Genomic DNA, 23,757 nt, shown 5'->3' with positions numbered 1-23,757 from the left:
TCTTGAGGAAAGCATCAGCAACAAACACGCCTTTGCTTACCTGAGCACAATACATGCTATCTTTCACCAAGTTAGATACTGCAAAGCATTTCTTGTTTCCACTGAGTTTCTATTCACCAGCATCTAATTTGAGGAGAATAGAAGCACAGACTGACAAATCTTTCATGTAGTGAATAGCTTATCAACATCTGTCACTGTGGATGTTACAACAAAAAGCCTACACAGGCTAATTGAATGGTTCCAGCTTACTGATAGGGCATGTAATCTGCCTCATTCCTGCTGAAGTAGAGGAAGAATTTGTGATGTTTACAATATTCTAATAGAAGAGTCTAGAATCCCCTTAATTAAGGAGCAAGGCATGTCTGAACAGGTGTTCAGAATTTAAAACACTTGAACATTTTCAAGACTTTTAAAAACGTAGCCTCACTACTAAATCTTTACACTGCACGTCAAAAGTCTCTTGAAAGGATGCCTAAATATTACTTTTCTTTTTTTCTCCTCTCTCTTCTCTCTCTTCCCAAAATACAGCAGAGTATCAGTTCCTGAATTCAGAAGATGATGCTCTTCCTGAGGTCAATACAGGCAATGTGACACACTGCATGACTGACATACCACTGACCTGGCAGGAGCTGGCCATCTGAGCACCACTGCGTCCCAACTGAGGTGGAACTCTGCATAAGGATTCCCTGTTTCCTTCTCTGAATCCCTTACTGTGAGGACAGAGGAGAGATCTCTACTTAAAGCTGGAAAAAGAAGTAGATCAATGAAGAAATTATAATTTGAATGATGGTGCTAAATAGCAATATAGTACTACAGCCAGTTCTCATGCATAGGACATACTCCAAATTCCTTCAAGGCTTTTTTCAGACACTTTCTAGGTCTGATGTAGAATGATACAAAGGTCTGTGCCAAGTCACTGGCTGCTCCTCAGCTTCTACTTCTGGTCAAGCACTATCCTTCAGCACAAGAATTTAATATTCTCCTTTAGGATCTCACTTGGAACTACTACTGGTCTTTATCCAGTTTCTATCTAAATAAGCAACAGATGTAGGGTTCACCACCTGAAATACTGACAAATGCAGCAGATATCTCTGAAGCCTTCTGAAAAGCCAAATGATTTCATCAAATTTAGAAATAGGTGACATTAAGTTACCAGTAGAAATGTCACTGCTATGTGTACCTCTTCAGTCTCAAAGACAGAAACTGGCCTTTTTCTAACAGCAACTTGAATTGCTAGTTTCAGCCATTGTTCCTTGGAACAAATACCCAAGAATTTCCAGGAGGGAAAAACAAAGTACTTGTCTGCAATATGACTCATCAGACAGAAACCCAGACTGCATCCACCAATCTAATGCAAACTGAGTAGGGGTAACAGTTCAGAGACCACTATCAGGCACAGCAGCCAATACAAGGCAATATTTCCAGTATACTTTCTTTCTTCCCTCTCCCCCTTTGGCATAGTGAATCCAATGCAAGTTTTAAGATGATGAAGATTTCTTCAGGAACTTGACAAAAGAAAGGGTTTTGAAGTCTCCAAAGAGATTAGGAGGATAGATGTTCGGTAATTTTCACCTGACTGCTACAAGAGAAACAAGAGAACTGAAGACAGGTCACGGATGCTCCGCTCTGTATGCCTTTAACATAAGGATACTGAGCATTACATGCACAAAGTTTTAAAGATTCCTACTATAGAAACCCTCATTGTGTGCATTATATGGCATATGTACATGTCCAAAGACCTAAATCGCATTTCCTTTTATGGCAGGACAATGATTTTTTATTTACTTTAATGGAAAGATGTGACTCTAAGCATGAGATACTAAGGGTGAGATTGAGGTTCACAATAAAGACATCTACATTTAATTATCTATGCTCTCACTGTAGTCAATGGAAATCAGATCTACAGAGCTACTACGCACACCACACCTAAAGCATGTAAGCAGTGGCTGGTTAGTCAAATACCTGTCCATACTCTGTTGATTTCTCTGTTTACACTGACCACAGTGAAAGCACACATCATTCTTCTGACAACACCCAAAACAAGTGACTACAAAATGCAGCTGAGACCAAAGCTTAGGGACTTTATTTGGGAGATAACTGATGAACATTAAATGAGACTTCATTATAACTGAATTGAGATTAGCTCAGCTGGTCAGAGCACAGTGCTAGTAACACCAAGGTTGTGGGTTGGATCCCCACGCAGGCCATTCACTTAAGAGTTGGACATGATCCTTGTGGGTCCCTGCCAACACAGAACATTCTGAGATTCCGTGAATATTCTGTGAACTCTTATCACTGATTTAACAGGAACAGGCTCATCTAGGTTTACAATATCATACTATTTCAATTATTGCATATGTAGTGTTTTACAGAAATAAAGAAATCTTAATGAGGCATCAGTGTAATTCTCATAGATGCAGGGAGAATTAAAGAGACAGAAGTCTTTCAAACTATTCTTAAAGCAATGCTAATAACTATGCACACAAGATTTCATGCATTAAATAAATTACTTACACAGTACAAGAGTACTGTTATTGCATCAATATTCAGAGGGTTATAGGGAGTAAGTGCAAAACAAGAGCTCTTCAACTTTATTTGGTCTATATTTGAATTTTCACACTTGCTAGCTACAGAGAGCCAGAAATGTAGCCATTTCTTATGCAGCAGTACAGTAATACACAATCATGTCCTTTGATTACCAGCTTACCTGGAATTAACATCACCATGTCCAAGTTGACCATGCTGCCCATATCCAAATGTGTAAACATCACCATTCTCCATCAAAACCACTGAAAAACAACAAAATATTTTTCTGACATAAACACATGACATGGCACTGCACCAGTCCTGGTTACCCTTCCGAGTAGCAGCTTATGTTTCCCAAGAGATCCAGATCAGATTCCAGAACCCAAACAACGAGCACCTCTATGCAGGAGTAGAGCTCTGCCATGCAGATGTTTTAAACTGACTCCGAAATTGTTTGCAAGCTCTGATATAACTCATTATATGATACTTATAGCCCGTTTCACTACTGAAGGACAGTAAGATGCCTTTCATTGCTGGAATAAAGGAGGTGATGTGAGGATTTGGGTGGTGATCTTACTTTAGCCTGTAATAAAATAGCATAAAATATGTCAGGGAAGGTTTAGGCTGGATATTGGGAAAAGGTTCTTCACCCAGAAGATACCTGGACACTGCAATAAGCTCCACAGGGAAGCAGTCACAGAAGTCTGACAGAGTTCAGGAAGTGTTTGGACAATACTCTTAGGCACATGGTGTGATTCTTTGAGATGTGACAAAATGACCCTGCCATGTTTTCAATTTTTAGCACTCCTACATACATCAATTTTAAAAATTGAACACCAAGCAGTGTGACATATGACAACCTTAAAAAAAAATCTCTATTACAATTAACATTGATTCATTTGTTTTTACCTGAATGGTGAAATCCACAACTGACTTGTACAGCTCGCAGCTCACAGTCAAAGCGGACAGCCCCTGGTGGATATGTTGTGATTTTGCTGGCATCCTTCTCACCTCTTTCTCCACTTCCATCTATAAACAAGACTTACAATTATATACTATGCATTCTAATAAAGTTATATTAGAAGAATGAATAGAACACAAATAGTAAATAACTCCCCACTCCACCTCTTGTAAGGTAGAAGAGAGAACTCACAGAGTAGCAAGAGTTCAAAATGCAGTATCAAAGCAGATGTGGAAGATGACAGAAACTCTATTTTTAAACAATGTTCTATAAAGGTACACACTGGAAAAGATCCTCTAAAGCAGAAACTTGCCAATGAGCAGACAAAAAGAACCAGCAAAACAGAACATGCAAACTTCAGAAGCTTTGCTTAAAAGCCATCACTTTCATTCTTCAGTAAGGCAGCATTAGTAAGTAGGAAACACTGTAGTTAAACTTAACAGGCATAGTCTAGTCTACCTTTTCCAGTTACTACTCTTTAAGGAGTTTACTTGACTCCAATTCAGCCAAAGAACCCCTGTTTTAAGCAGCTGACAATTACTTAGCTCATTTCTAACAATGCAGACAACTCACCAAGAGCATGTCTGTTTCTGTCGGCTTCTGTGCATTTCTGTGATTTCTTTCAGTAAACACGTAGGAGTTTACTAAGTGTGGGAACTCAGCACATCCCTCCGGATGTCCAGAGCTGCCAAGAACCCTGTCTCGGGGGGCTCGGAGACCCTGGCACGCTGCCTGGAACACCTGGTGGCTTGATTTTGATCCTTCCAGCGAATTGCCAGCTTGGCATGGGGATGTGAAAGCCACACAGGTTTGAATGGTGTAATAATAAAATATTCACAGGGTGAAAATGAAGATTTTAGGATTTTTGGTTTAGGGGTTATCGGGACAAGAGGGAGGAATCAGGGCGTGTCTAGTCCTTCTTCTTTCTTCTTCTTGGTCTCCATTTTCTGCTGTGATGTTGGCACTTTGGGATTGGTTTAGAATAGAAATGCACTGTCTAACATAGGTGATAGGAATTGGGAATTAAAAGTAAATATGATATATGTAGTTTGTAGTATAAAAAGACGACACAACCTCGGGGCGGGGGAGAGTGCTTGTGGTTGCCTTGCTGAGCAGATCTCGGCTGGGCAAAAAGAAAATTTTGTAGATAAGAATTAATAAACAACCTGAAGACCGAAAAGTGAAGAGTCCAGACTCGTTCTTCGAACGTGCGGGCTGCCACAGAAGCACCCCACACATCTCGGGGCAGAGAACAAAACAGCCGACCCGAGAACTAAGTATGAAGTGCATTATTGATTCCTAAAGTCAAACTGCCTTCGGACTGGACAAAAAGCACTGACGTGCAATGTGTTATTCCTAAATTTCTTGCAAGCTACCATCTTCTCCAGAACTCACTATGTTTCCATCATCTGTTAAACTTTAGTCACTATCTAGCATATAGAAATGACAGAAATACATGAAGCAAGAAATAACTGTACATAGAAGACTGCACCTTCTCTCTGTGCTAAGTCTGAGAACTCCTCTATTAACAAAACTGATACAGGGAAACAGTTGCTTCTCAAAGAATTCAAGGTATTGTTAAATTTAGATCTCTACTTAGAATTTCAACATGTTTTCCTGAATAATCATCAGTGGAAGTCTGAACTTCAAGACTTCATTATTATTATTCCCTCTGTGAAGCACAGTAATTACAGACTTACAAATTTTTTAAAATATAATTCTGCTTTTATACATATTGCTCAAATTTTTCTTTTTATTGGAGAGGAACTGCTACTACAATAAAGTAATTTCACACTTTCATTACACGCGAGTTTTTAAAAATCTTACTGTTCAAAGAATAAAGCTATTTTCTAGTGATGACTTGAGTATAGAAATTACATGAATGTTCATGTAGTTCACATCTGTAAAGAACAGTGTGTATAGGTACTAATGGTTTTGAAGAATTAGGTTTAAAAGCATAGGTAAAGTATCCCTTTGAAACATGCACTACATGCTGGATACATGTGAAATGGAGATGTGGTTAAGAAAACCTGTCTCTCAGAATTGCCATGGCATTTCTGAGGTTGTGTACTACCAGATGACACACAAATTAGAAGAAGTGTCTCTGAAGTCTGTGTGCAGCTTTTTTTTTTTGTATTGGCAACAAAAGCAAATATAAGGAGACAGAATCATCGTTGAACAACAGCCCCCTCAAAATTACAGTTTTCCCCTTAGTCCCATAATTCTGGCTTAAGCAGCTCACAGTATTTTAGTCAAGTTTTACTACTTCTCAAATACAGTACCTTTGAACTTTTTATGCCTACTTTTGCATTGAACTCTATGTGGCAAAGTAATCAGGAGTGGTTCTAGCAGCTGATATTGCCCCAAGAATTATTTATTCAGCAAGCAGACTGCTTACTGCTTCCCAATTTCATACAAGTTTTTCAGATAGGAGCAGAAAAACAGCTGACTGGAAGTCTACTTATGGCCCTTGTATCCCCTCCTCCCTCAGACACTGCTGAATAATAAAAAATATGAGCTCTCCCACTGTGTAAATGCACTTGAATAATCATCTGTCAGAAATACACATGTCCAATAAGAATGTGTCCTGGCTGCATGCACTTCCAATGAAACACACTGGGCATATAGCAACTGCGTCACCTAGGTAGTCACATTAGCAAAATGTAGCAGCAGGCATCTTCTCGTTATGTAACAGCAGCCTATCAAGTGATCTGCAGAAACTTGAAGAGGCACATGTGCACTTCCACCTCACTGTAAGAAAAACATCCTGCTCTAAAGGGCTTAAAAAATCACTAATGAAATGTTGGGGATTCCTGTTATCTCAGCTGATAAATGTGATACTACCATTAAATAAAACTTGATTCTAGATATAGCCCCATTTTCTCCAAGGTTTTAAGTGAAAGCATAACACAGTACTTCCCTTGAGGAAATACTAAGTATTAGTGTGCAAGACGCAGAGACAAGTACCTTCACATGAAACAAGTTTTGCAATTATGTATCTGAGAAATAAATTTATTTTAAAGGACAAAATTTTACAAAGTTGGAGCTTCCAAGTTCCAAAGCTAACTTCTTAAAGGTTCTAAGAATGCAGGAATAGAAGCAACTGTCCTTCATACATATCATACTTTGCTCAATTGTGAAATTTTTAAACTGAAAATGGAATTCCTGTCAGCCTTCTTTGCACGGTTAGTAACTGTCTCAAGAGTTTTGAATTGTTTGAATCTTCAAAACTTGACCAGTACTTGATCATTTCTGTGTGCTCCAACAACATCCTTGCAACTAAAACAGCCAGTCTTGTTTAGGAAAAAAAAGGTCTTTTGACCAAAATACACAAAGCGAAATAGAATATCATTGCTTACTTCTTAGAGCAGTATTTCTGGACTACAGTGTTTCTCTGTTACTCCATTACATGGCCAATACATATCATATTTTCCAGCAGCACTGGCTAGGAGAACTTACACTTAAGAGATAAGGCTGCAAATAAACTGGGTCATCCTCTTCCCTTCCAATAAACAGTCAGTTTTTTTAAAGAATGTGAGTCCAAAGTGGATGCTGAAAGCTTATTTGCATGTCTCAAGGAACAACTGTAACTAGGGAGATACACATTTGTTTTTCTTCAAACAATTGGGCACTTTTTAATTTCATTAAAAGTAGTATCAAAATAACTGTTCCTGAAAAAGAAGCATAAAAAGCCTATCGAAGCAGAGACTCTTCTTGTTGGATGCATTGGAACCTTTAAGTAGAGCAAGTTAGTACCTCCAGTGTTCTCCTACTGGAGTACCACTGAAGAGCACCTTTGACTCCACCTCTCTGAGAAAGAGGAAAATCTCAAGGAAAAGTACTTTCTGCTGTCAACACAAAGGGGGTGCTCCATTAACAACTTCACAATGATGGGTTTTCATCTCTGATGGGGAAGGAAAGAGAGAGAGAACTGCAAATACAACCTACCAATCCCCACTACCATTCAGAAAATTCTTAATTGCTGAAGACAATTTTCCTCTGCCATTAAACATGCCTAGATGTTCTCTTAGCTCATGTTGCTGCCACAAAAACCACTGCTTTCCAGGAACAAAGGAAAAGCTCATTCAGATTCAATAGCAAGTGAAGTAATAAGCTTTAAATGAGACCTCTTCTGGCAAAAAACCCAAACCCAGCACCATTACACAAAGATATGGTAGACCCTTGTTTGGCCAGACCAGAGGAAAAGCATTTTGTTAGCATTCTCCAACAGCAAGGGTGGTGATATTCCATTTCTCAATTACCATGCACCTTTGGAGGAGAGAAAAAGCACTTCTAAAGATGTTAAATACCCCACAGAAAAAATGTGTTAATGGAATATGATTGTGTATTAAAAATCAGACCACATCACATGCCAACAAATCTTGGCTCTGTTCAGCAGCAATCACCCAAATAAAGCATATTGTTTAGGTCACTGGTTAGCCTCAGTGATATCCAACTCTCACAGGGTGTTCTGAGTGCTGCAATTTACAGATTTTATATACAACATTATTTTAACTAATCAGCCCATGTCTGCAGCTTCCTGGCTGTCTACCCTAGGCTGCAGCTGAAATATCTGTAACCAATTTTATAGCTACAGTGCAGGGGCAAAAGGAATATTCTCTGGCTGTGGAAATCATCCATCCTATGAGGGCAGCACAGAAACTAAGTCTGTTGGAATCTTTAGAGGTTGCTACAGAGCTTACTCGAGCTTATAGGTGAAATACAATATGCAGAGTTCACAAGTGGTCTGCACGTACAATAAAGTGATAACAAACTCACATTCTAATTATAAACTCAGTCTTAGATGTAGGTTTTTCATTGTCAGCTGTCTCACTCCAATGAGTGGTTCAAACTACTCTGCCCTTCACACGCTACCTTAGCCAAAAAGTTAAAAAGTAAATTCCAAGTAAGTTTTCTTGAATGTCTGGTAATTTTGTCTCAGTATTTGCAAAATGGTTGACCTATATCTTGTTCCATCCATGCAGGTTCAGCTTCAACTAGCCTTAGTCGTTTTGAGGGTATTTCTTTCATATTCCTTAGAATGTTTACCACTACTTCCACATAGAGGAAAAAGGTGGCATTCAAACTGTTTAATCTTAGCTGACTCAAGAAGCTTAGTCTATTTTTTATTTCTACTCAGTTCATTTCTGCAGTTGAGAAAATTTTAGACTTTCATTAATCCTTTTGATGTCTTAAGTTTTAGTTTTCATATTTTCCATATTCTGTACTGCATTGGTATATACCTCTGAATTTCATATAAAGTGTTAGCAAGTTCTCTTCACGTTCAGTTAGACAAAACAATCCTTTTCCAGCCTGAGAACCAAGCACATCATTGCAGCTTCAGGCCCAAAAAGTATAAACAGCAGTGAATTGAGGGGAGAAAAGTGGGAGGATGGGACTTCAGGACCTGAAGCTTTAATTGGACAATTAACCCCAATATGGAAAAGGACCAAAACTTACAAAAGTGTGAAAACTCGTAACTCAGAGTTCATCTTAAGCAGAGGCACAGCCAGGTTCTTGTACTGCCCAAGGTATCCTTTGAAAGCCTTTTCAATAAATACCTACTTTATTCCTTTAACACTGTCTAGCCTCTGTTCTAGGTATCCTCTCTAGGCATCACTTTTTATTAAGATGCTCAGTTATGGGAATCCACAGGGATTGGAGATGTAGACTGGAAACTCACTACCTCATAAAAGAATAAGGATGAAGCACAAGCTCCTTTTTCTTCTTAGTGCCAATCCACTCCATGAATACCAAACATGTCATTCCTAATCCCTTCTATTAATAATTGTGAAAGACACAGAAGACACAGATCTGGAAGAGTATGCTTAATTATGCAGTTTTTGCAGTAACAATGATCTTGATATGCAGACCCTATAAATGTGAAAAGAGTAAATGACAATGGCAAGATTTCTAAAAAACCTGCTGTTTCAATGAAGCTGAAGGAGTTTCCAACTGGACAACCAAACACATGAATTGCACAAGCGACAGACGTGGATTATTATGAAAAAATTCTTTACTCTGAGAGTGATGAGGCACTGCAACACGTTGCCCAGAAAAATTAAGGATGCCCCGCCCCCAGAAGTGCTCTAAGCCAGGCTGAATGAGGCTTTGAGCAACCTGATCTAATCGAAGGTGTCCCTGTCCATTGTCAAGGGGCTTGGGACTAGAAAATCTTTAAGGTCCCTTCCAATCCAAACCATTCCATGACTCCATGGTTTGGCAACATGTACAAGTACATATCAAATACACCTTTTATATTAGACAATAATTTTCTGAAGAAGTCCTAAGGAAGCTGTCCACATTCAAGTCTAAATATCATTATCAAGAGAAGTTCTGCAGCTGCAAGCAGAGAAGTGGCAACCAGCAACTTTAGTACCGGCCTTATCAGTACTAGCAGCTGAACTAAACATTCCTTGCCCAAAGATCTTGAAGTTCTGGTTGGTGTGAAGAAGACTACTATAGAAGAAAAATCTGAAGGAAGGAGGACAGTCTGGAAAGCATGTTCAAAAATAATTCGCTGATTTCAATTTGATAATGTCCTTTTATCTCTTCTCTATTATTGCTTTTACATTCTTGTTCAAGAAGAGAGGCATGCCTTCTAAGATAAAAAATACACATTATCTTTTTCACAATTCTCACCTTGATTGTTACTTGGATAACAACTCCACCAGTTTTCCTTTTCCCCCTGGAATCTCTTTGAGAAGTTAAGGGGTATTTCTAGTTCTTAGTTGAATTTACGGCTGTCTTTTGAAAAGCAGTCTTCTGAGGAAGAGAAGGGTCTAAAAGTTTACTTAAAACCTCCTTATCTGTTTACCATAAGACACAAAGAACTAAAATAAACTGAGTATTTCCTTCCACATAGCCTTCCTTAAAGTAAATGTTCAGTTCTATAGGGCATATCTGACCAAAGTCTTCCAGCACAACACAGACCTTTATACTGTTCTTACAACTCCAAGAGGCAACATAAGCCTCAAACTGACACTAATGAATACATCTCTTGTAAGGAGATACTTGATCTGAAATGAGTTCCAGCAACTAACACATGCCAAAAAAGCACAGATGTAGGCAGGACAAGCATACTCCTTTATGCACTTGCCTGTGTAGTCAAGGGTTTGCAGTACAACTAGCAGTAGTATCCAGCTCAAGAATAATGCTTATCAGCAAACTGTCATTCACATAACAACACTTAAATTCAGTGTGTGTTCTTTCAGCAGGCAACCTCTCCAGAGAGATTATGATAGGTCATTCTAAGTCCATCAAGTCTTAAAGCTCAGACAACATGCCTTCCAAAGACTGAATGTTATGCAGACTCAAAGTATCAGATTTTGCTTTCATTTCCATAAAGTAAATTTAAGATGATTTCACGATCCAGTATGTTCATAACTCAGTAAGCCCATCACCCACATACACTGAAACTTTATCCCATAAGGCTTCAAACTGATACACAGTTTGTTTGCACACACGCCAAACACAATCAGCAACTTCCACTAATTCAACTGAAATGCCATACTAACTCTTAATATTTAGCTATTCTTTAGAAAAGAGTTGAAGCATTCTGGGTTCACCATTTTAGGAGCTTCCTACTCTGACCAGGTCTCTAACCTTCATTTTATATATTTATCTTCTATATATAATTAATGTATGTACAGACTCATAAATACACAGATATATACAAAAAATACGATCTGATTTTAGAGAGCTCAACTTCAGTAAGTTCAGTTACTAATACACTATCACTTTCTAAGAAACATGTAAGTCATTTATATCTGAAAAAATGGCACACTTTGAAATTGAAGGTATAAGGAACTGGCTTGCCAGACATACAAAAATGTCTGAAACATCAAGACACCTCCATACCTGTACTCTATAAAACCACTTAACTCAAGAATATTGCAGAGAAAAGTGTGTATTTTGATTTTTAGTCTCCCCATTCAAAGTTAGCAAAAAGTAATCTTTACATTATTTCAAGTATTTCACTCCTAAAAAGGGCTTGTTGAATGGTAATACACCTATGAGAAGATGTATGCCACAATTATCAAGCCTGGAACGGGTATGTTTAAGTAAACACCCCAAATACACAACACAAAGGACAAAAGGCACAAATGCAGCGCAACAATCTTGAGTCACTCTAACATGTTACGTTTCCTACAGTAAAAATAAAGAACCTTAAAAATGAGACAGCATTAGAAATGAGAGAAGACATACAAAAAGACAGTGCATATTTCAGAAAAAAAAAAGGAAAGAAAAAGATGACATGGACTAATGAACATGTACACTTCTAAAGAAAGGTCAACATTTAAATGCGTTTTCTTTCTCCTCAGGTAACAAGATACTAACAGGAAGAAAAGGCAGAACTCATTTTGTGCAGTTCTTTGAAAAGACAGATGCAGCATTTGGAAGAAGTGACTGGGAGGCTGGACTTATTTCCACCCTAGTCAATAAGGAAGACCAAATACCTTTGTGCTTGTCCCGTTTATGCTTTAGCGGTGCTGGAGAGAGTCTGATTCTGGCTAGAGCCTGTTCTCGATGGTTCATAAAAATAGGACCAGGAATTACAATGGGGCCTGAGGAGAAACATTTTGCACATGCATAGGAAAGCTCACAAAATGGAAACAGTGTGCAAACAAAATTCAAATTAAAAGCAATGAAAAAAACAAAAAGAATAATAATTATAAACTTGTTTTCTTAAATTCAAAAGACCTTAAAATATAAGAAAGTTGCCATTTCTTGGTAACTCATGTGAAAGACCAATAAACATCCCATAGTGATAGTTTTACCTGAATTTCTAAGTATGGAACTGTACTGCAAGCAATGGAAATATAACATACTCACAACTAGAGCAAAATTTGATAGCAAATACACATTATTGCCTTTAAAAGATAAAAAGAATAATTATCATGCCTTAAATCCTACATATAGCATTCAAAATATTGATTTGGCACAAGATCATAATATAAATGCTAAATTTAAAAACCACCACCACAAACTTGTTTGCAATTACTATATTTAAGATGCAGAGTTATAACTTTGAAAGAAAAAGTTCCATGTTTCATGAAGAAAGTTACTCCATTCATATGACTCTTTTCTTATCTACTTAGTAATTTTGAAATCCATTTATTTTGAAAATATTTTTCAATGTATTTAAAGGTCTTCAAGAGAAGATTTGATTTAAAGAAAGCAATGATATGTCCATTTAATTTTTTTTCCAGATTGCTTTTCCTTTTTAAAAATCTAGACTTAGGCAGTGAGGTACTATGCTTAATTGAGGCTGAGTGTAAGCAGGTAATGGACAAGGAATTTGTTTCTTAAATCTGTATTTCTCCTGTTTTATAGGTTAAGCATGTCACCATGAAATTTTTGAACACTTTTTGTCCTTTCAGAAGTCTCACATTCAACAGAAACCATGAATCAGAAGCAACTAATTCTGCCAAGTGACACTCAGTTCCACAGGTTCCCAAACCCAGCCCCTCCATGAATAGTACACAAAAGCACCCCAAATCAGGCTGTTGTGTTATAAACTGCTTATGCAAAACTTAGAATACAAATATTCCTCCTTTTTTTGCAACTTCATTGATACTCTCATTCCTCAGCTGAACTTTATTAAGAAGACAATGTAGGTTAACTTTTAATAAATGCCCATTGTCTCAGGATTTCTGCTGTCAACTTTATACCATCACCTCCTTCACTAACACTAAACAGAATGGATAGACATCTAAGCAAAAGTTAGGCCAAATCTACACAGCTTTAGAACTTTCAGATGAAGAAACTTTCTTCATAGAGAGAAGCTCCCACATTTTAGCATTCACTTAAAAAACAAAATGAAAAATGCTTTAAAAATACACTAGTCTAGCTTAGAGGTTCATACATGTGTTAGGGAATATAGCGGCCCAAAACTTCCTCAGTCATGTTTGGTCTGCACACAGAATAGAATTTTTATTTTTGTTCTATTGTATTCATTTGGACTCTATTCCAGAACAGATCCTCTTACTAATGCAGAGCTCCTTCTCCTAATCAAGGATCATAATTTGCTTTTGATTTACCTTCATCTTGCAGATTCTTCCTTCAATTGCCTTGCTGTTGTGCTCCCCCTTTTCAGTCTCCTCTGAATTCAAACTTCCATTTAACAGATACATTTTTGGTAAACATTACTTTCTGCCAAACCACTTGCTGTGTTTAATATTCTACTTTCGAGAGTTTTGACTTACACAAAAAACTACATCACATTTTGTTTCTTACCAAGTGAGGTGATATAGTGAGGAGTATCCTGAGGCACACCAGGAAAAGGCAAAAAGGGGAAGAGATGAATGACAAGCAGATTATGAAAGCTAAAAATGTCTGAAGGACAAATTATACAGAGGAAAGGTGAATGAAGAACACGAGAAAATAAGGCAAAAGCAATGGGACTTACTGGAAAGTTTCTAATGAAATTAAAATCTGAAGAAACAGAGAATGGACAGGACAACACAACACAAGTGAAAGATAGCAAAGTTGCAAAAAGAGATGCAAGGGCTGCAAAGAATGTGGCTTGAAGAGTGTAGATCTAAAATATCTGTGGGTGGCTGACTGATCTGTAGATAACTTAGGCAAACATTCTGAAGCTCCAAAACTGCACAACAGTGCAGGGAACAAGATACAGCCCTGAAGGCAGCCTTTGGCATTTCAGTGCTAAGAGCAATGATAACAAAAGAGAATTTCAGGGGGACAGAAGGAAGTGAAGCACAGTAGAGTGAGCAAAAGAACTACAGGAGATTTGTAAGACAGAGGATGTTTAGTAAGCATAAGAGGCTTACTAAACATGTCCCTAGCACACACCTGCCATTAGTTTCCAAGCTACTCATCTTAATCACACTCCTAGTCAACATGACAATTCTGTGACAATCTAACCTTCTGACCAATGCAGGATTCATCTTTGCTTCTGGATATTCCTATGCACTCTACATTTACCATTGAGTACAGAACTTGAATCCAAAATAAACTTAAATGCAACAGATTGCCATTTGTAACCAAATCCACATAGCACATCTGTTATCTTCTTTGGCTTTTCGTGCATGCTAAATCTGTAAAATTATCATAATAGAATAGGAAACTACAAAAATAAAATAAAAATCTACATTTTGATTGCATTGTGATGTCTGTCTTCTTGGTCATCTGCTGGCAAGATGCCAAGTACCTCTCTCTCCCTTCAAATAACACAGGCAACAAAACACTACAGCAATTCATGGAGACCATGAATTGCTTTCTGCTCACATCTAAGGTTGCCTGAAGGGAGCAAAGTTTAGGTGCTGAGAATATTCTGGTGGAACAATCCAGTCATGCATTAGATACTTCCTTTAACTTGTTAAAATATTTCTGCAGAGTATTATTTGGAAAACTGCTTCAGAAGCCTCTAACATAGGTCTGCATGGGGAATAACAATCTATTACTAGTCTCTACTATAGAAGATCAAGTGACAGAGATAAGCAAAGAGGAGTCACTGGTAGACTACAGAGCTATTTTAAATCAGTCACTGTATGATGCAAAATGACATTCACTCTCTCCCTTCACAGACTGTTTTTCCATAGCTGAGCTAAGATGCTGAACAGCCCTAGTTGAAATGTCAAGACTAGCTTTCCTTCCTTGGTCCAGACTTTGCAAAAGGGACATTGTTTCACAGGGAATTCAAAGCATTAAAAAAAATCTATTTAACCACAGAAATACTTTCATTTTCTCCAAATAGAATGCATTTATTAAATGATGCCACGGACTTCAGAAAAACGTATACAATTACTTCATCCTACACGCACTTAACATGCTTTGGCATTCCTGGTCATCTAAGCTCCTGGACACAACTATGAAAGTTTAATGTTTGATTTTATATAACACAGACTTTCATTTCTTCTAGTATCTCACCCTAAACAAATGCTATTTGGCAAGCTGTGATTGCAGGAGACTGAAATCAATTATCTCAAATGCTGACTTCTGCATCTGAACACAGCAGGTTACCTGAAAAAATAGTACATGATGACACATACATACAGAAATTCAGGTTGCAGAGCTAAGTCCTAGGTTGGATCATACCCTCCATTGTAAAAAACGATTTTTGGCTTCTTGAAAGAGAACCAAGCAATTTATGGGGGGGTGTGTTTTTGTTGGTTTTTAGTAATGAAACAGGAAGATAAAACCCTAATATAGGAAATTAGCCATCTTAATAGGTCAACAGGTTGCAAGTTTTGATAAAAATATTTCAGAAAATGGAATTAGAGACAAATGCTTCACTTCAGTTCCACTAGAAGTGGAAAACATTATAGTGAGATAAAGTCCCATCTATAAAGCCTTAAAAGAAACAAAATTTAATATTCTTATGAGGCAGGGCTAATAATTATGGTGCATGTAAAAAAAATAAATCTCTATTTTTCCAACTATGACTAGCAATTTCTCATTAAGGCAAAAACATTAATGGAGAACGTCATGTGCAGGCGCTAAGGTTAATTGCAGTTTGCTTCTCTTGTTCAAAACATTGAAAATAAAGACAGGATACATGTCTCTTCCTGTAGTCTTAAAGCAACATTTAAATTGTACAAATCGGGTGTCAAAGAAAAATTAAAGCCTTTTAAAGGGGAAAAAGACATGCACACTAGCCAACATAAGCATGCAGGCCAATGTGGGAGTAATTAGAGAATGAGATGGAAGTAAGGTTTATGATAATCTTAATTTTGACCCTTTCTCCCTTCTGAATACTTCACTTCATATGTATTGTTAAATATAAAATATTCATTTCTGTGTATATATACATGAATTAAACCTGCAAATATTAACCAGAACTGTGTCACAGTGTCTACTACAAATCTAATTTCTGAAACTATAATATAAATATTTTTACTTTAAACATCAGTTTTAATAACAATAATTAGCTCTTTCAGAAAGGAATCACAGACACAAGTGCAACAATGTAACTTCATAGAACCATACCTGATGGTCCTTAGGGGCAAAAGCCTACAGCATTCCCTTGAAAGCATTCTTTAAAAGTCATGTGTGAGTCCAATATTGTTTCAAGTGAAAAGGTAAGGGGTTTTGGTTTGCTTAAAGAACATTGAAACAAAAGTAATCCTGAAAGCATCAAAATAAACATTTAACTAAAACCATAAAAGGAAGCTGCACAATTATTTACTAAGTAATATTGCACTAGTACAGACAGTTCTGCTGTGTGTTTAGGTATATGCTGAGCAATGAACAGACAGATTCCAAGCTCAGAGCAGCTTGTGCAGATGTTAAACAGATTTGTATGATACTTAGCCTACCATGGTAAAACTAATCACTGAAGTAACTGAATCAGTTACACTTCAGGAAAATGAAAAAATGCCCAAATCTAGGCAACCTCAGATTATATTGTCTTAAAACAGAACAGCTTGGACTAAAATTAATCAATTTTCTGTGGGTTCTTTGTTGTTGCAAGTAGGATAAGACTGATGAAAATTAATTTTCTTTTTCTGTAAGGGCATCAAAAGCTAAACCTTGCTTAATTACACACCAAATCTGCATCTCAGTGATGATCATCTAGTGAAGCATGAGACCATTTATTATTACTGTACTGAGAATCATACCTGTGTTCTTCAGCTTATTAGTTAAATATAGTTTAAAAAGCTATTTTAACATTCTCATCGCCTCTGAAAAAATCCCCCAGAATTATCTTCAAGTGATAAATTGAAATCTTTGACTATTCCAACATCTATTACTTCAAATACCAATCTGAAAAAGTAAAAAGTCTCATGAACAGCTTTCCAGATTAGCTCTCTCAGAAAATGCTAGTCTTAGGTTCATTACATTAATTGCACATGTGGCCCACAGATTTCTGTAATCCATTAAGGCAATTTAATGCCCCTATGATGAAAAAAATAGTTTCATAGGTAAGAAAAAATAATTAACCATGTTCTGAACATTCTAATATACAAAACTTCCTCACTGCCACAGAAAATAATTAAGAGCAACTATTTCCATATTCATCTCTCATTATTCTCATCAAGGCCCAAACCAGCTTGAAAAACAAAAACCACTTCACCATATGGAAAATCAGCTCCTTCACTTCCCACCAGAAAACCAGAGACAGTGAAGAGCTGAGATAATTCCACCAATAATTATGTTGAGATATTACAATTTAGCATAGAAGCTGTGATGAATACAGCTGGCTTTATTTCTCAGACAGTCATACAACCAACTCAAAAATGTAAAATTGATTTTGAGCCCTCTTCACTGCTTGTCACAGTCACTTGTGTGCAGAAAAGAGCAAAGAACTATAATAAATATTAAGGAACTTAGAAATTTTTTAAATAGTTGATTATCCCAAACAAACACTTTTTACCCACTATTCATTTAAAGGATCTGTTTTTTTCCACTAAAGCAGGATTTTTTTCTTGAATACAGCAACATAAATAACTGATTCAAAAAATAAAAATTATTAGCTGGTTACAGTTCCATCACAAACTATAGTTTGTGACTCATTTCAATGAGAAAAACCAAAGAAATCTTCAGCATAAGCGCTTAAAATTTCTGCAGTTACTTAGTGTGCTGTTGCTGAGCTGCATGTATACAAGTCCCTTACAACAGTGGCAGGCTACTTGGATCCTATGTGAGAAGTGAGCTAATTGCTTATGACAGTAACATTGAACCAGTTCATTGATATTGCAGCTATTAACAACAGCTACTTCTACCCAAAACATTCAAATTCAGAGTTAGCATTTTCAGATGAATGTAAATAAAGATGAGCATTCTTATCTTCTTCAATACAAGAGACCACAAGTGATCTTGTGAAGAAATTAAATGATTGTCACACCTAAAGACATGACTACCACTTTTGCTCTTAATTCAAGTGGACCCCAAGAACGTATTTTTATATCACAGGTCACTGTAACAGGACTAAATCTGGAGCTCTGAAAAAAGCACAAACAATTAGACAACTTAAAAATCAGTATAATTCCAGCACTTTAGCTCTTACACCTCTCTGCTAAACTTAAGTCCTATTTCAACACATTTGGGTGAGAGGTTTCTTTGTGATTTTTTTGTTTTATTTGTATGACTGTTTTAGGAATGAAATACTCCTGTATTTTTAAAATTTTTCTCTTGTTTACAAGACATTCAAGATTTACTGAAAATATTTGTATTGAATAAAGGTCACCAACAGGAACTTAAAAGTTTGCAGCTATATTCAGTGATGAATCCTATTCTAAACCATCATAAACAATGCATGCTTTGTTTCTTATAAAAGAAGAAAAGACACACATTAGCACACTAAATAATCCAGAAATCAGAATCCTGACAAACTAAACACTGTGTACCTTAAGGAAAGGCCCTAAAGAGCTGGTCCCGACTTTAAATGACTAAACAGCATTTTTAGAAAATTGGAAGTTCTCTCTGGATCTCCAAATAGCTATTTCATTAGCATGGATTTGTTCAGTTCCATATGCACAAATACTAAAAATCTTGGGAAAACTAAACAACAAGTAACCATCTGTTCTTTTAACATAGTTATAACAATGTTTTATCAGACTGCAAAACCTTTTGCACAAAAAGTCTAAGAGATTATTTAAACATTCTCGTTCTCTCATGAAAAGAGCAGCATCATAAGAGTTGTCAAGAACGATGCTACTCTTTGCACCAACTCATTAACGAAAAACTTCAGCATCTGGATGGAGAAGCAAAAAAGCTCTTTGATCTGATTATGCAAATAAAGATTGATTATCAAATCAAATATTCATACTTGATTATATAAAACAAGATCTCTAAGTATTTGTGAAACACTGCTCCCAGCTTTATCACAAGAAGTTATTCTGAACCAAAACAGGAGACTAATCTCCAACCCTTCCAGACTGGCATACCCACTACCTCCCACAGCCACACAGGTATGGGATTTCAATGCTCTTAAGATAGAGAATGTAACACAAATGTGTGCAACAAGCTGGATAGCAGTATCTTTTTAGCTACAGTCCATATACAGAATCACAGGATCAACTAGCTTGGAAAAGACCTTTGAGATCAAGCCCAACCTATGACCAAACACCCCCATGTCAACTAGACCATGGTACCAAGTGCCACATTCAGTCTTCCCTTTAAACACCTCCAGGGATAGCGACTCCACCACATCCCTGGGCAGCCCATTCCAATTCCCAATCACCCTTTCTGTGAAGAAATTCTTCCAAATGTCCAGCCTAAGCCTCCCCTAGTGCAGGATAAGACTGTGTCCTCCTGTCCTGTCACTGGCTGCCTGGGAGAAGAGACCAATGCCCACCTGGCTACAACCTCCTTTCACCCATACATCTATAAAACCAACCATAAGAGTACATTCCTGCTACTGTTCAAGTGATCTTTTTTTGCTTTTTGAAACAGATGGCATACAGAAGGGATAAGCTGCTCTGGTTCTACTTCTAACCACAGAAATAGAAGCAAATGTAAATTTTTCTCTGCCACTCTTCTTTTTTTCTTTCAACTGAAATTTACCTCCCAGCTCTGTCATCACTGATGGTCTGAACAGCAGCACTTTTCCATAATGCCTGAGCATTTAATTAGGATTCAATAAAAAATTGTTAGCTGCAGCCAACATTTGTCAGCAGTATGCAGCAGCTCTGACATGACCTAAACAAAGGCTTCCTCTTTTTACCTCACAGCTAAAATTAGCCACAAAGATGCAAACAAAAATAAATATTCCATCCTTTTCCATATGCACAGGCAACTGCAAGATTTCTCTTTCTCGTTGCTCCTTATTTGTGGCTAAAACCAGCAATGTCTTATAAAATGAAATAAAGACACAATTCACATCACAAGATTCACTGGCACAGTCCAGGGACTAATTTGGATTACAAGGCACATTTTGTATTCAAGTAAAACCAGTATCTAATACATAAAAGAAGAAACAAAGTGGTATTTACTAAAACTGCAGGAACTTGAAAGAGCATATGTCCCAGTAAGTTATTCCTCTTCTCAACACACAATCTTAGCAACCACATCATCATGCTCTACAAAAATATTACAGGTTACATCAGTCTAAATTTCTCATATTTAATTTGACAAGACACTAAGGTATTTTAGAACACAGAGTACTGTGAAGTTCTTAATGTAGATTATTGTTTGTGTGGAAAATCAACAACGAGGTAGATAAAACAAGAAAATTTTGAAATGCTGCAATGGTGTTTTGTTTTTTAAATTCAGTCTGTGTCAATACTCTCATGTTATGCAAATACAGAAAAGTTCATTTTATAACAGAAAATTTTGTCTACTATTACAGAACAGAAATGGAATGACTTATGATAGTAATTAGATAATTAATATAATAAGTAAATAGCATGGGACAGGTTTGTAATCCTTTCTTCATATAAATATTTTTTAGGATCTACATTTTAAAAACCAATCATTCAACTAGGAAATGGCAAAAAAAATAAAAACTGACCTGTGAAAGTGATATAAAGTGCTCCTTTCATCATTAAAATTCTGAATCTTATGTGTAGACTTCATTAAACACATAGATTTTCCACCATTTCCTAAAAGCATGCTACATAACAAATTACCTACTTAGGACCTGATTTAGTTTGATCACTGTACAGGCTCACTGGAGGAAGACTATTTTCATTCTTAGAAAACAGACTCAGAAGCTTCTTAAGCTATTCAAGGCCCTTCTCAATAAGTCACTCACCTCTTCCTTCTTCCAATCTATGTCTCCTAATTACACGCTGCCGCTTTTCTTCTTGTCGTAGCTGAAGGTGTTCTTCAATATTAACTCCAGGAACAGGGACAGCTAAATAGATTAAGAAAATAAAATACCTAAAATTATCCTTAAAATTGTTGTGGTGGCAATAAACCCCAAAAGAAGTACAGGAAATGAAAACTGAAAACCTACTTACTAGCTACTCTTTACATGGCCCTGACAATAAAAAGGATTTGAGTAAATTTGGAGGAGTTCTAAGTTTTATCTCCTAATTTCCTGGTTTTCATGAATCTGACTATTCCATCATCACTAAATAATACTTAGGCATATACATATATGTAGTTATGTGTTGTCACGGTTATCTCCATTTTCCCCTAAAAAGTTTCAGAAAGTATTATTAAACCAAGTCTATATTTTTTATATTTTTAAAAGGTTTTACATGAATTATCCATATTTTAGTTTAACAATATTTAAATACTGTTAAAAACTTTATAGAAAATTTTTCAGGGTATCAAAAAGGACAAGAACAAGTCTGTAGTATCAACATTAGTATCGTAACTGCACAGGTCACAATGTGTGTACAGGTGACTACAGCAAGGGTAAACTTAGAACAGATCACTTAACAGAATGATCCCACTTTGATGCATCACCAATAAATAAATCTGTTAAGCAGCATTTTAACAATATGATAGTAAAACTGTCCTGTAACAATAAAGTGTGTGAAAAATGTACTGAGGGAAAAAAAGAGGTGCAGTAAAAATGAGAATTAAAAGCCATTTTGCTAATTTCGTATTACTTACCCAGTAAGAGATCTAAAGGTATCATCTCTTTTACAGCATCAAGGATTCCTCTCTGCCTTGCTTCCTGGCCATCCAGTTCTCTAGCACATGCCTTGCAGCAGCCACACACAGCACAGCCTGACTCACCTGAGCCACAGCCACAGATTCTGCAGCAAACAGAGTTACTTTATCACTATCTTTTATTTTTGTGCATTACTGATGCCTTTGTAATTAAAACATAGATTATTACTTTGTTCTATCTGTGGACATGCAAGTTTTCCTGAGATAAACAGGAAGGACAGCTAGTTTAAATCCTAGCTGCTGTTGCATGGTGCCATACACTGACTGTCCACTGAACTGACTTCTCAATTAATTTTCTTTCTTCAATTTAATGTACACCACATGAAAACATGAACAAGGAAACAATGAGCACACAAAATGCTGAAGAAATAGTAATGGTGACGTAGTGGCTCTCTGCAGCTCAACTAAGTAGTAACAGATAAAGTCAATTTGAACAGCAAGATAAAACTTCCATGAGAGGATGAAGAAAAGTTATTCTGAGTCAGCAGCTCTGTCAAGAGACAGAAATTATATTGGTGCTCACATCCAACAGCTTCTAGTAAAGAACTACATGCTGAAGTAAACGGTCTGTAAAACTAAATCACCTGCAGCCTCAAGCTGTTTACAGAAATTTTAAGCCATTTCTGATTTTAAAAGCACATACTACAATATATTTAGCTATAAAGTTACTTTAGATGGAAACTTTGACTCAGTTCACATTCAGGAAGTGCTTTAGCCATCCAACTCACTGCACCAGCCACAGTCCCGCACAGGCGCTTACCCTCCAGGTACTCTATCAGGGCGGCCGCTGCTAACACAGCTGGCTCCATAGCCCGTGCAATCTCCACATACAGTGCACACCATACACTGCTCCAGCTTCCATTTATGCATGCCTGGAGGACACATCATGGACTTCTCATCTTTTTCATCCAGTTCCTCTTCCAGATCTTCATCCATTGCTGTTGCCATGTTCTCAACTCCAAAACCTAATTAAGATATTGAAATAAGAAATTCTTGCTTTCTGAGGCCAACAGAGAGTGTTCTGGTTACAGAACAGAGGTAAGGACAGGTTGGACAAGGCTCTGAGCAACCTGATCTAGCTGAAGATGCCCCTGTTCATTGTCAGGGGGGTTGCACTGAATGACCTTTTAAAGATCGCTTCCACCTGCAACTATTCTATGTGTGTATGAACTGCTGAAGCTCTGAAGAACATTCACAGATCAGGTTTTAAAAGGGATGACTAGGAATGCCTGACTTGCCTGCTCAGCCAGCACAGAGACATTTTGGAAATTTTTTAATCATGTTGCATGTATTCAAATTTTAGTGTTGGAATTACATTTTACAAAAAATGTTTAGCTTTGTTTTCACTTCTGATATTTGCATGCAAATGAAAAGCTAAAAGAAAAAAATAAAAAATCAAAGTCCCACACCTTTTCCTCCCTGGCTCATAGAGCCCGTGTCTCGTCCACACTGTCCTTTATTATTTACTCCAAATGTCCAAACTTCTCCATTCTTCATTAACACACAGGTGTGAGCTTTGCCCATGGCTACTTGAGTCACAAAATGACCTTTCAAATCTGTTACTAAACCTGTAAGACATAAAACAATTGGGGGAAAAATTGCACTTTCTAGCCAAGAAGGAAACTCAACGATGTAAGACAATTGTTAGTGGATACTGACAATTTTAAAATTTACAGCATGGGAGAAAAACAGATACAAAAAACAAGTGCTAGAATAAAAAGTGAAAGGAGAAGTAGGCC

General features: G+C 36.9%; 1 protein-coding gene across 18 annotated transcripts in view; it reads right to left on the bottom strand.

Annotated features, from left to right (window-relative positions):
* The window catches only part of MYCBP2 (MYC binding protein 2), a 176,933-nt gene that overhangs the window by 102,019 nt on the left and 51,157 nt on the right, over positions 1–23,757 (bottom strand). For 16 of the 18 annotated variants that reach the window (XM_030943587.1, XM_030943604.1, XM_030943631.1 and 13 more), the window contains exons 14-20: positions 23,428–23,586; positions 22,779–22,983; positions 21,959–22,104; positions 21,147–21,248; positions 11,947–12,054; positions 3,436–3,555; positions 2,708–2,789 (exon numbers count right to left, since the gene is read on the bottom strand). In XM_030943587.1, the coding sequence (XP_030799447.1) occupies positions 2,708–2,789; positions 3,436–3,555; positions 11,947–12,054; positions 21,147–21,248; positions 21,959–22,104; positions 22,779–22,983; positions 23,428–23,586 (922 nt within the window). Of the gene's footprint in view, positions 1–619; positions 744–2,707; positions 2,790–3,435; positions 3,556–11,946; positions 12,055–21,146; positions 21,249–21,958; positions 22,105–22,778; positions 22,984–23,427; positions 23,587–23,757 lie in introns of those variants that run through there. The other 2 variants (XM_030943649.1, XM_030943728.1) reach the window with 2 other exon arrangements.

The sequence above is a fragment of the Camarhynchus parvulus genome, chromosome 1, assembly GCF_901933205.1.
Source record: "Camarhynchus parvulus chromosome 1, STF_HiC, whole genome shotgun sequence".
Classification (NCBI taxonomy): Eukaryota; Metazoa; Chordata; class Aves; order Passeriformes; family Thraupidae; genus Camarhynchus; species Camarhynchus parvulus.
This window is presented reverse-complemented; position numbering and strand designations above follow the sequence as displayed.